This window comes from Orycteropus afer, unplaced genomic scaffold, assembly GCF_000298275.1.
Source record: "Orycteropus afer afer isolate SDZICR_OR568_19922 unplaced genomic scaffold, OryAfe1.0 scaffold00019, whole genome shotgun sequence".
Taxonomy (NCBI): domain Eukaryota; kingdom Metazoa; phylum Chordata; class Mammalia; order Tubulidentata; family Orycteropodidae; genus Orycteropus; species Orycteropus afer.
This window is the reverse complement of record NW_006921606.1, coordinates 16447677-16461543: the sequence shown is the minus strand read 5'-3', so window position 1 is coordinate 16461543 and position 13867 is coordinate 16447677. Positions and strand designations below refer to the sequence as shown.

General features: G+C 35.9%; 1 protein-coding gene across 1 annotated transcript in view; it reads left to right on the top strand.

The window, feature by feature from the left end:
- Positions 1–13867, top strand: part of MCTP2 (multiple C2 and transmembrane domain containing 2) — a 304647-nt gene that overhangs the window by 147079 nt on the left and 143701 nt on the right. The window contains 3 exon segments of the mRNA XM_042783576.1: positions 7293–7394; positions 8778–8852; positions 11439–11558. Of these exon segments, the coding sequence (XP_042639510.1) occupies positions 7293–7394; positions 8778–8852; positions 11439–11558 (297 nt within the window).

Genomic DNA, 13867 nt, shown 5'->3' with positions numbered 1-13867 from the left:
ATATTTGAAATATAATAAAAAATTAAAGAATTAGAATCACAAAATAAATATCCAACTCCAAAAATACCATGAGCAAAAGGTAGAGAGGACTGTGATGCAATACTTCTTGAAGGCCCAACTGGTTGAAAATACTATGAAGTGTTTGTCAGTAGTGAAGATTCCAATACACCATTCTATCATTACTGAATTTCTAGGATGAGACATTGTTGTTAGGTGCCGTCGAGTCGTCTCTGACTCATAGTGACCCTACGCACAGCAGAACGAAACATCACCCAGTCCTGAGCCAGCTCCATGATTCTTGCCATACTTGAGCCCATCACCGCTGCCACCATGTCAATCCATCTCATTGAGGGCCTTCCCCTCTTTTATCCACCCTCCACCTTACCAAGCATGACATCTTCCTCCCAGAAATGGTCCCTTCTGCCAACATGATCAAAGTATGTGAGGTGAAGTCTGGCCATTCTCGCCTCCAAGGAGCATTCTGGCTGCACTTCCTCGAGGACAGACGGGTTCGTTCTTTTAGCAGTCCACGATACTTTCAGAATTCTTCGCCAACACCACAGCTCCTTTTTAGTAAGATCTGAGTATATTATGGGGCATATTAAGTGGTGGTTTTCAAATTTTAGAGAATAATTAATAAACTCAATCTAATATCTGTGTTCATATACACACACACACACAGACAAAATTACAGAACATTTTGTTCAAATGCCAGTTTAACAGTTTCAAATATTGATCATGGTGTGTGCAATATGCCTCAGTGGGTTCCAAAATGGCAGAAACTGTACCATAACCACTGTACTATGAAAATATAAATTAATTACAAAAACCTCAACCAAATATAAAACCACATGCTCTGTGTGTGGGAGGAAAGGCAAGTTGATAATGTAGATACCAAAAGTGTAATTATAGGCTGTTTCAAAATTAACAATACCATACTATACATAAAACCTATGGATAGGGGCCAAATGTGTTATTTAGAGGAAATTCTTACCTTGAATGGCTTTACCATTAAACAAGGAAGGCTGAAAATCAATTAAGCATCTCAACAAAACGATCTAAAACAGACATAAAATGAAGAAAATTATAAAGGATTTGATAAAGATAAAAGCAAATAGTAACATAGGAAATATGAAAACTCTGGGTTTGGTAAATCCATGTTTTCGTTTCAAAAAGACTAGTAAAATTAACAATGCTAATTAAAAAATGAGAAAAGATATAATAATAAAAATGCAGAAAAAAATTAAGAAATATAGAGAATCACTATGAAGAATACAATTAAACTTTGCTGAGGGATATGAGAGAAACTTGAATAAATAGAACATACTATGGGAGGGCTTGAGTATTGATTGTAGATATGAATTCTTCCCTAATGTAATACAGTTCTATTTCTGGAGATGGATAGAAACAGCAAATAACTTTATCTTAAAAAGTATAATCAGAGAGGATTTGGATTACCAAATATTGAATATACTGTTTAAAAAAAAAAAAAAAAAATTCACTGCCGTTGAGTCAGTTCTGAGTCATAGCGACCCCTCCTTGGATTTCCGAGGCAGTATCTCTACGGAAGTAGATTGCCCAGTCTTCCTTCCTTCCAAGGAGTGGCTGGTGGGTTTGAACCTCCCTTCCGGTTAGCAGCCAAGGGCCTTAAGCCTTAAGCACTTTGCTACCAGAGCTCCCGAATATACTGTTTGTTTTTTTCTATGCTGTGGAGTCGGACCCGACTCACAGGGAAACCACCTTGGGTTTCCGAGGCAGTATTACTGCAGAAGTAGATTGCCCAACCTTCCTTCCGAGGAGTTGCTGGTGGGTTTGAACCTCCAGCCTTCTGGTTAGCAGTCAAGTGCCTTAGGCACTGCGCTACCAGAGATAATGAATTATGGAAGGATCTGATACATTTTTCTTCCCCACTCCCCAAAAATAACAGGTCCAAATGGTTTTGTGAACAAGTTATTTCAATTCTTAAAGTTACAAGCAATAACAAGTTTTGTTACATGAACAAAAAGGAAAAACTTATCAATTTATTCCCTGAGACTAGAATAACTCTCATATCAAAAACAGATTTAATAAAAAGGAAATTATATACTTTTCCTGAAATGCCATTATGGTATTCAGGTAGGAGATCTAATTATGTCATTTATGTCATTTGATATATTAAAGGAGAAAAGAAAAACAATAAGCTTAATAGATGGGGAAAAGGTACTTGATAAAATTCAACACCCATTCTTGATTATGAATAAGAATCAATTAAGTTAGTAATTGAAGGGCACAGCCTTAACATGATGAATGACATGTCAGAAACATCATAAACATCAGACTTGTTCCTAAAACACTGAATATAGTCCCTCTATTTCCACATCTTTAAAATGAAGGTAACAATAGTACGTACTGCATAGGAGTCTTAAGAGACTTAAATCAATCTGTGGAGTCCCCTGCGTGGTACAAATGATTAATGAACTTGGTTGCTGATTAGAAGGTTGGAGGTGTGAGTCCATCAAGGGACAACTCAGATGAAAGGCCTGGCTATACATTTCTAAAAAATCAGCCATTCAAAACCATATGGAGCACAGTTTTCTGCTGTGGCACACATGGGGTTTCCATGAGTCAGTCAACTCACATGCTGGTTTTGGTTATATGTTTAAGAATTAACAATTAAAAATTAAATCTTTTCTATCAGGTTTAGCCAGTGCAAAAGATAAGAAAAACAAAATTATGAGTATTTGCAGATATTATCATTATGTATTTAAAAAAAAAAAAAAAAAACTCACTGCCGTAGAGTCGGATACGACTCATAGCAACCCCTCCTTGAATTTCTGAGGCAGTATCACTAGGAAGTAGATTGCCCAACCTTCCTTCCAAGAAGTGGCTAGTTTTAAATGCTAATCTTATACCTCTTTGGCTTTTATTCTAATATGTTTTGTATTTTCTGTATTCTTATATATTATTATGTATAAATTCAAAACATTAGAATAAAAGCCAATGAAGTATAGTAGACAAGATCAGCATTAAAAAAAAAAAAAAAAATCAGTGGCTATACCCAGTAACAAAACATTTTTAAAAACTCAAAAGCATCAAAGACTATTCAACATAAAACAAGAAATTACAATGTCTAGGATCCATGTAGGAGGTGGTGGTGGATGGTTAAGCATTCAGCTACTAACCAGAAGGTTGGCAGTTTGAACCCAGCATCTGCTCTCTGGGAGAAAGATGAGGCAGTCAGTTTCCATAAAGATTTTCAGTCTTGGAAACTCTATGGTGAAGTTCTCCTCTGTCCTATAGGGTTGCTATGAGTTGGAGTGTGCTTGATTTCAGTGGGTTTTAAGATCCATATGAGGGAATTTTAGAACTGCACTGAAGGACATGAAGGAAACCAAATGAATGGAGATCATTTAACATATAATGATATGAAAAAGGAAGTTATTGAGGAAAGGGTAAACTCTTTATTAAGTGATTCTCAGATAACTGGTTGCTTACCTGTTAGGAGAAAAATGCGTGTGTGTTACACCAAACACAAAAGCAATTTCTAGATGAATTAAAGGTCAAACATTTTTTAAAATCCCATAAGAAAAACTGTTAAGATACTGAAGAAGTCTTATATAAACCAACTGAAAAACAGGAGTTATAAGTAAGAGAAATCTTAAGATGTCAGTTTGACCAAAATAAACAAACCGATGAATAAAATTGGCCATCATAAATTAAAAGATGAAGGTAGGCTGGTCGTTGTTGCTGTTTTCATTAGCTGTGGAGTTGATTCCAACTAGTGGCTACCCCTCCCTATGTGCAGAGTACAGCTGCTCTGTAGGGTTTTCAAGGTTGTAACTTTTCAGAAGCTGATTGGCAGGCTTGTCTTCTGAGGCACCTCTGAGTGGCTTTGAACCAGCAACCTTTCAGCTAGTAGTCAAGCACTTAACTGTTCTCACTACCCAGGAACCTGGTAAGCTAGTATGAAGGAAAAAACTCTTGCAGCTTAGAAGTTGAAGACTTGGTCAATTATTTTACCCCAAGATCCTTATTTTTGACTGAAATGAAGTCAATCTTGATGGCAGCCCAGGAAGACTTTCTACATGAACTGATAGGCTCCTTGTGTCGTAAATTGGAAGCCTCATATTCCCTTTTTGCCTTGGCTTACAGGGATCTCAAAATTAAGCTTATGTTTTAATTCAATGAGTATCTCATACCTAGGAACCAAAGTATTTATAGATACACTCCTCTAATATTTTTTATTGTTTTATTTTTTCTATTTAATAAATTATTTAAAATTATAAATTGCTAGAAATTATTTTCATTGTTCTAAGGATAAATGATAAGCATAGTTTTAGACATGAAAACTGTTTTGCTTTCATTTCCTATTCTATAAATCCATACAGAAGTTCTGCAAGTTGGGATGTTACAGAACAACTCTTTATGCTGTATTTTTGTGTTGTGTCATTACATAAAAACAGTAGAAAATAAGAAAGTTGTTAAAAATGTTATTGTTGTTGTTATGTGCCATTGAGTCTGACCCAACTCATAGTGACCCCTCCTTGGGTTTCCAAGGCTGTATCACTACAGAAGTAGATTGCCCAACCTTCCTTCTGAGGAGTGGCTGGTGGGTTTGAACCACCAACCTTCTGGTTAGCAGTCAAGTGCCTTAGGCATTATGCTACCAGAGCTCCTATTGTTAAAAATAGTCTCATAAATTATTACTGCAGTTTTTAGTTGTAACATTTAGCATTCATATGTGTTGACCTATTATAATCCAAATATATTACCCTAAATATAAGCAAGTAAAAGTTTTCTTTTCTTTGCTTTTTATTTTTAACTTTTTTAAAAGATAATCCTTGCAGCAGAGTGCTATTGAAAAATTTAATCAACCAAATTTTCATCAACAAGGTAAATAATGAATTGTGGTTTATTCACAGTTTGAATGTTACACAACAGTTTAAAGAAATTAGGAAATATCAATAAATTATCAATATATCAATAAATTGGCAAATGATACTGATAATAACCAAATTACAAAATACATATACTTTGGCACTTAAGCAAAAAATTTTAAATACTTTTCTTTCCTCAGGAAAATACTTATAAATATAAATTCTCTATAAAAATTTAGGAAGGTGCACACAAAATTCCTGTCTAATTTCTGGGAGGGTAAAGGGATTGTGATGTTTGTGAAAATTAAATTTTCACAATTCAGTTTTTTTGTGTAATTTTAGTTTTTATCTGTAATTTTTAAACTCTTCATAAATTTTAAGGTTTTCATTTGTATATTTTAAGATAGCTTTATATTCAGTGAAAGCACTATAACTTTAATTATATATCTGATGACTTCTTTAATGTCCCTGTGTGAATTCTATGTTTTGCTCCCACATCTGAGGGCACTTGAGAAAGAGGAAAGTTTAGCAAATTAAAAAAAAAAAAAAAACTTCTTTTGCTATAAAATATTTCAGTTTCTACTAATATCTCCTGTTCTTATGTTGACCTTCCATAACCTTTAAGAAATCATGGAAATTTTAAGATAACCACGCAATGACTTTGAGTTAAAGCAAAACTAAATTGGACCAACGTCAGCTTGGCAAATTGTCATGCTTCTTTTGTATTTATTTCTTTCAACTTTAACACCCACAATTTATTAAGTGAGACTGTGGATAAAAGCGGAAGTTCAGAATCCTGTTTGGACACCGTTTAAGAAGGAAACCAGGTCTTTATGGGGCGTCCTCTTCCTCTCAGCCACTGGCCAGGAAAACCATCTTTCTGTTTAAAGCCTATTCAATCTGAAAGAGGTGGGGTGACTTTGGGAAGGAAAGTGACCTCTCCCTTGTAATGTGGAATGGCTCTGTTTCCCCCTGTGACTTATTCAACTCATTTCCACCAGTGTTTATAAGAACACTTGTATTAAATGCTTGTAGTGACAGCGATAGTCATTTAAAATATGGCTCAAATTCCATGCCCTTAAGTATCCCATGTTATTTTCAATATTTGATGACTACTATTTCAAATGGACCTTTCAGTACGGTCAAGTCTTGCTGATGCCATTTTAGAGTTAACAGGTAGGGTTCCTAAAAAGTCAAATGTTTAATCAATATATACACTACTGTGTATAATAAACCATTGTTGTTATCAGATTTGAAAAGAGAATGACTTTAATGGGAGCCATATAATTTCCAAAATGATATGAGATGTTTTTCTTAGATACCTTACACAGTGGAGAAAAGGTAGATTAGTATGTAGAAATGATAGGAAATGCTGGCAGCATGGATATTAGAGGGAATTGTTTATTTTGAAGGTTTGCTGGAACTTTGTGCCTGGTTTATGTTTGGGATTTTTCTCTGCAAAATTAGCTGCATTTATTTATTTACTTTGCATTGTTCCTGGCTACTGCAAAGCTGGCTGTTTTTACTGAATATTTTCTTTATTTATTTCTTAAAATATTTTAGTAAACTTTTTATTTTGAAATCATTTGAGATTTATAGAAAAGTTGCAAAGATAACGAATGCAGAGAATTCTCATCTATTCCTTGCCCAGTTTCCTCTAGTTGACATTTTACATTGCCATGATATATTTGTCAAAACTAAGAAACAGGTATGGGTGCATTACTATTAACTAAACTCCTGTCTTTTTTACTTCTGGATTTCACCAGTTGTTCCACTAATACCCTTTTTTTAATTCTAGGATCTGTCCCAGGTACCACATTGTATTAAATCATCATATCTCCTTAGTCTCTTCTGATCTGTGATAATTTTTTGGTCTTTACTTATCCCTCATGACCATGATACTCTTGAGGAGTACTGAACAGGGATATTATAGTCTATACATCACTTTTCTAATCCATAAGATGTATAACATCTGGAAGTTTTGAAGGCAGAGTCCTGTGTTGTCTTAGTAATAATTTGCAAAATTTCCCATCAATCCCCCAGATTCAGCCTTACTTTTATCTTCCTTATTAATTCTAACATCACCCTAAAATTAAAAGTTGGCTTATAATGAATTAAATATTTGCTTAATATTTTTTTAATCCATGATCATTCTGCATTGTCAACTTTGCCAAAATTAGTTGTGGTTATTAAGTTCAAACTATATAGAAAGTTAACACTAATATTTATTTGGGAGCTCTGGTAGCATAGTGGCTAAGACACTTGCCAGCTAACCAGACAGCTGGCGGTTCAAACCCACCAGCCACTCCTCGGAAGGAAGGTTGGGCAATCCTACTTCCGTAGTGATACTGCCTCGGAAACCCAAGGAGGAGTCGGGGCCGACTCGACGGCACATAACAACAACAACAATATTTATTTATTTATTTTTAAACACAGATTAGAGATGGACAAACAAATTGTTATGTATTGAAGAATAAAGATTTAGAACATGCTTTTAAAGGAGTTATTTACCTGGAGATGGACCTCATATATAATCCGGTAAGTCTAACTGGACATGCCTTTCTGTTTCTCCATATCTACCAACTTTTGGAGACTCAAATCTATATAAAACTTTCCAGACTTGTTGCAGCTGGAGAAAGTGGGGGAGAACAGTACTCTCTTTAAAAATCTGTCATAACCATGTCATACCAGTAGAACTGGTGTGGTTAACTCTCAATCTTTATGCAAAGGAAAAAATGAACCACAAATGGGAAAATTATTTTTTTTAGGTTAATTTTCTCTGATTTTCTTCAAGGCAACAGTTGGCTATTGGACTGAGATATTTTTGAGCTTCTAGGGTGTTTTTTGATCATTATAGTTGGCATCTTGGTACACAACACAGTCAAAACCAACCAACCAATCTCACTGCCAGTGAGTCAGTTCCGGCTCATAGCGATCCTATGGGGTGTTGTAGAAATAATGCTTCTTTGGGTTTCCAAGGCTGTAACTCTTTACACAAGCAGTCTGGTTCATCTTTTTCATGCACAATCAAGACAAGTGTATTGAAGATGGCTGTTAAAGTAGAAAATGATTTATTTTAAATGTACTATAAACATGTTATTTTAATGTAAAATATGTAAATGAACACTCATTTGCTAATCTTTAGACACAGTCCCAGACCTCTTCGCCTTTTTTTTTTTTTTTTTTGAATATAGGTCTGTTATTTTTAGTTTTACACCATATTCCCTGCATAAATCATACCCATCACATATCATTTCTAGCTTTAGTTTCTTTTAAAGTGAGAGGTATTTTAAAGACACTTGTTAAACAAGCTGAGAGTAAGAGTATTACAGTTTTTTTCCCCATTAAAAACTTTGCCTCAAAAACAACATCTTTTTAGTGACTAACCTTATCAAGTCTTTCTAGAGCAACAGAGATCCCAGCTCTTTTGATTCTTGCTCAGATTTCAGCATTTGTATAATAATTAATTACGGAGTTTCAGTAACAGGTAAAGCTGATATAAATAAGCACACTGGATTCAGGGTGGGCATTACTGACATGCGCAGATGTTCCTGGGCATACTGGAAAGTGGCCTACCAGCTGGGAGCATTGGGTATATATGGATATCAATAGAAGTTTCTGCAGAGAGAAAACAGGACATAGGTTAATCCGGGTAGTAGTATAAGTGAGTGTGTAGGTAGAACTTTACTATAATCATTCTGGTCTGGCTGCCATTTATTGACTATCAGCTCTGTGTTAGGCTCTGACATTATCTCAATCAATTCTCACCACAAAACTGGTATATAGGTAACATCACTTCCATTTTACAATAAGCAAATGTATTGATTTCCACATTTCTTCCCAACTGTGAAGAAGGAATAAAAAAGAGGAAAAATAGAGTTCATATAAGTGCTGCCATTTTTAACAATAATATCTTTATAGGTCAAAGCAAGTATTAGGACCTTTACTCCCAGAGAAAAGCGTTTTATTGAAGATAGCCGCAAGCTGTCCAAAAAGGTGGGTCAATACAGTAAGCTGACCTGTTCGGACACCCAATGCTTGGAGCACTAATAGATGGCTAACTTGCTTGTGCCTCCCTCTCTCTTTCCCTCTTCTCTCCCCACGAGTACTTCAGAATAATGAAGGGCTTGAAAATAATCTAACTCAAAGAAATTGAAGCATAAGTTTTATTCTGAGGAGTTATCATTTATGCACATAGGGAGACTTTTCTGATACTTACCCCTCCCCCCAAAAAAAGTAAATGGTCAGAACTAGAATAGAAGATCAACCACTGGCTAATCTTGACATGATTGATTGAACTCTGCCTTCCCTCTTTTACGGAGATCTACTGATCTCCAGTCACAAGGTGGTCTCTGGCCCTCCACCCACCTGCAGCCATGATATCTTTTGAAATTTAAAGTAAATAAGACTGGCTTCAAACAGGAAAATAAAAATTAAAAAAAAAAAAAAAAAAACTTTACTGGAAAAAAGGCACTGGAAAGATTTAATCAAAAATTTTTATGGTTAATATTTGGTCTGTTGGGTAAGAAAAACCCTAAAAACAAAGATATATAATATTAATTTTTTCTCTTTGAGAAGGAAAAAAACAGAAAAATATATATTGGATGAAACAGAAGGTGTCAGCCTTTGATTGTTCTCTTAAATTATCCTATGAACAAAAACTCCCAATGTTATGACTCCATAAATGGGCTCCTTAATTTCCTTTCCCTGCCTACCAGTCTCAGCTATCATTGAGTTGATTCTGACTCGTGTACCAGTGGAGAACTTTGCTGCACAGGGCTTTTAATGACTAATTTTTCAGAAGTAAACCTCTAGGCTTTCTTTCAAGGTACTTCTGTTGTTGTTGTTGTTATGTGCCATAGAGTTGGACCCGACTCATAGCGACCCCTCCTTGGGTTGCCGAGACAGTGTCACTACGGAAGTAGATTGCCCAACCTTCCTTCTGCGTAGCGTCAAACCTCCAACCTTTAGGTTAGTAGCCTAGAGTATTAGCTTAATCCACCACCCAGGAACTCCTGCCTATTCTCCTTTAATGACAGCCATCTTTGTCTCAGTCCTGTGATGTTTCAGCAAGATATTCTGTCCAGTGAACAATTAACAGAATTAACCCAGCTGTTCTGTAGAGATTTCTAGCCCCAGATTCATGCACCCTACTACTACCACTTTAGTATGATCTAAATTTGGGATGTGTTGACATTTTACCCTATATTTAATTAATTATCTCTCCTATCTGTTGCCCTTAATTCCTTTCTCATCAGTTCAACCAAAAGTGCAGATAAGGGCCCAGTAAACGAAGGTTCACATTTTTTTAACATGACCTTTCCAGAATCCTTCCCTGTCCTACTCAGACACAATTCAGGATTTCACTCTGTACTTATTGTCCCTCTTCAGTTGTGCAACAAAGAACAGAGTGTCCCCTTTTTAAAAGTGTTTATTACTTCCACCATTTCCTTTGAGGTGAACAGCTGTGGGTTACATAAAGCAGTTAAATAGATGAGCATCTTATCGTCCTTTTGTTTCCCATGAACTTCTGGGCGCGTTTGGGAAAGTCTTCAACTTTGTCTGAAGAGAAGCATCCAAGTGTTTTGTTTCCGTCTACCATAACATTTAGTGTAATATTTATTTTGTGTAATTGGAGTAAATGTCTTATTTTTTTCATTATTATTATTGCCTTCCACTCTATTTACTTGAAAATTAAAACCTAGGTTGAGGTAGGTAGGGTAGCTGCTTTGCAAACAAATTGAAATGAATCTGCTTACAATTGGGAGAAAGGACATTTCCTTGGCAAAACACTACCTCCAACACTACCCCTGTGTGTGGTGATTTGGGGCTAAGGGATCACCTGGGGGTTTAGGGATAAGATTCTCCATGTCAGGACCCTCCCCACATGCCTCTCACCACCTTGTGTCCCAAAGATTCTGTAAAGTTGAAACTTTTGCTTATAATGCAAATACTTAAAATTACGTATTATGTGCCAGACACATTTTCTATATCCTTTAATCCTCTCAACTGCCTATAATTAGTATTAATATCAATTTCACTTTATCAGACAGTGATTTTAAAAAATGTGCCCAATGTTACATGTCTATGAAGGGGTAGAAGTGGTTTCTCTTTTGTGATCTATATTTTTTTATACACACAGTTTTCTCCAGATTAGATGAACTATAATATTTGCATTAGTCTACTATGAATTGACCTATTTCCTACTATACTAAACAACATTGACCCTCCTACTCTTAATTTCTTTCTCTTTCTCCCCCTCTCCCTATCATGCTGTCACACTGTCGCACACACACATACACACACAAATGCATGCATACATAGACACACACGCACAAATTCCCACATACCAAACACTTAGCTGCAATAGTTTTTTGCTGAATGTTACTGAAACAGGCTCATCATGAAATCCTTTGGATCTGCTCTTCTTATATGAATGTTCATCTTTGAAAAAGAGTTTCAGAAGTATCAGGACTTTCTTACTGAATTTTTTTAAATAATTGGCAGCTATACAAAATTTAATTTAAACGACCAGGTTAACTGGTCTAAAGTGTATTTAAATCTAGCACTTTGTTTTATCAGATCTTATCACGAGATGTAGACCGTGTGAAAAAAATCACCATGGCAATATGGAATACAGTACAATTCCTTAAAAGCTGCTTCCAGTGGGAATCCACATTGAGAAGTACAATAGCATTCGTGGTAAGCCTAATTGTTATGTCCATACTTTCTCATGTTTACATCTAAGTCTCATATCCAAATGGAGAAATATTTTGTTTTGCTGACATGAAATAGAATGATACGAATTCAACATAGCTGAAATCTGAATCTGTAAGGAAGATATGAAAAAAATAAATTCTATCTGTCCCTCTAAAATGTATCACAGTATAGGTAATTAAGTGAGAATTGTGTTTCCAAAACTGTACTTAAGCAAATTTACCTTTAGAAAATCTTTAAATTACCCAAATCTTAACCCCATACCATCTCTTGTTAAGTTTAAGAAAAAGGACATTATATAAATTTTTAGATGTTTTTGTAGTTGGCATTGTAACCACATTTGTAATCATCTCTGTATTGTATGTATTTCTTTACTACAGTAGTAGCTGCCAGTAATTTTTGATAAATAACAGTTGAAAAAGAACATGAGTAAGTTATCCTATAGACAAACCCAGGGTTGTATAACATCTTTTCTTTGATCTAAGAAAGTTTAGCAAAAATCAGGAAAATTGGCTGACATGTACTTTAATTTATGTTTTAAAGTAAATCATTCACAAACTCTGATATTAAAATAAATTGTTAGTATCAACTCATTTGAAACATAACTGATCACTGAACATTACAATTTGAGTCTACACAACAAATGAGAAGCACTAATGTATGTGAAGTATGCTTTTACTTCTTTCTGGTAACATTAGTTCATTGTTATGAAGGTAATAAAAAACAAAATTTCAGAGATGCAAGAGATGTTGAAACCACCAAAGTTGACCACTTAGAGCCCAAAAATCTTGGAAGGACTTCAAAGTCAGCACAACACACCCACTTTTCTTCCCCAGGCCTTCTCTGTAATTTAGAAAGGGACTTGTCCTTCATTTTATTGGTACTATTGGACATGGAAATAGAAACCAAGTCTTCTGACTTCTACTTGTGTACTTTTGTATAACTTCTGTACTGTGAAGAGGTTGGTGAGGGGATTAATGTGATATATGAGTGGTGAATACAGGTCACTATCCTTGGTGATTTCTGCTTTTTAGTCACTTGGTTCTTCTCCTGTTTTCTATGGGCAGTTACAATGTTTTGTCCTAACCCACAGGTCTGTCCTTATTAAACAAAAATAAATGAGCATAAGATATCAGTATGCTCAAGGACACACCACATTTTAATACATTCAAGTGTATCAGCTCTGTAAGAGGCTTTCTCTTTGCATTTTGTTTGGTGTACTTTATTTTAGTTTTCCATTGTTTCAATGTATATAGGGCCTATAGTGGCTTTAGGCTTGACCTTTAGTTTATTCTTCCTGCTGTCTGAAGTTGCCAAAGTATTTGGCCTGAATACATACGTGGATAAGAATATTACTAATCCATATATGTCTTTGTCTAGGTGCGTATTTATCTAGTTCTTTCTCCTAAGCTGGTTGATTCAACTATGTGTTTCTTCCTCAGCCTCCTCAGCTCCACTTTGAATTGAATTCTCTTTAAAACTTTCCACAGAGCAGTCTATGCAATCCTGGGCAAAAGAGGAAAGTGAGCATAATTGGTGGCTTCTTCCAATCAGCACTTGCAGCCAACCGCTGTGAGGAGGAGGAGAGGATTTCCTATTTCTCCAGCTTAGTTTCTGGCACTGTGGTTTTAGGAAAACAGAGATCTGTTGCCCTGGATTCTGTAAGGGAATGACAGAAATGATTAATGGGCTGCTGACCTGATCTGAGGAAAGATTAGAACAAATGAATAGAAATAGGTTGTCTAATAGAGGGGCTTCTAAAGAGGAAAGGAGCCTTGGCAGCAGGGCTGAGTCTTACTGCCTTTTCCTTGAGTGAGTCTTCCCTGCTGGGTGGCTGCACAGCAGAGCCCTTTGCCAGCTTGGCAGCACACTGGCTGCCATCTCACACTTTTAAATCTTTACGTTTTGCAGAACAGAAGATAAAGGGTGTATGTTTCTTCTTAATTTTCCAAATTGTGATTTTGCAAAGGTTCATGGGTTGGTGGGACTGTCACTGCGTGGCAGGGAGACATTTTCCATTGTTGTTGTTGTTGTTGTTGTTAAGTGCCATCAAGTCATTTCCAACTCATAGGGACCCCATGCACAGCAGAATGAAACACTGCCCGATCCCGCACCAGCCCCACAATCCCTGCTATACTTGAGCTCATCATCGCAGCCACTGTGTCAATCCATCTCGTTGAAGGCCTCCCCCTCTTTTGTCGACCCTCCACCCTACCAAGCATGACATCCTTCTCCAGGGAATGGTCCCTTCTTACAAATGACAAAAATAGGTGAGACAAAGTCTCGCCATTCTT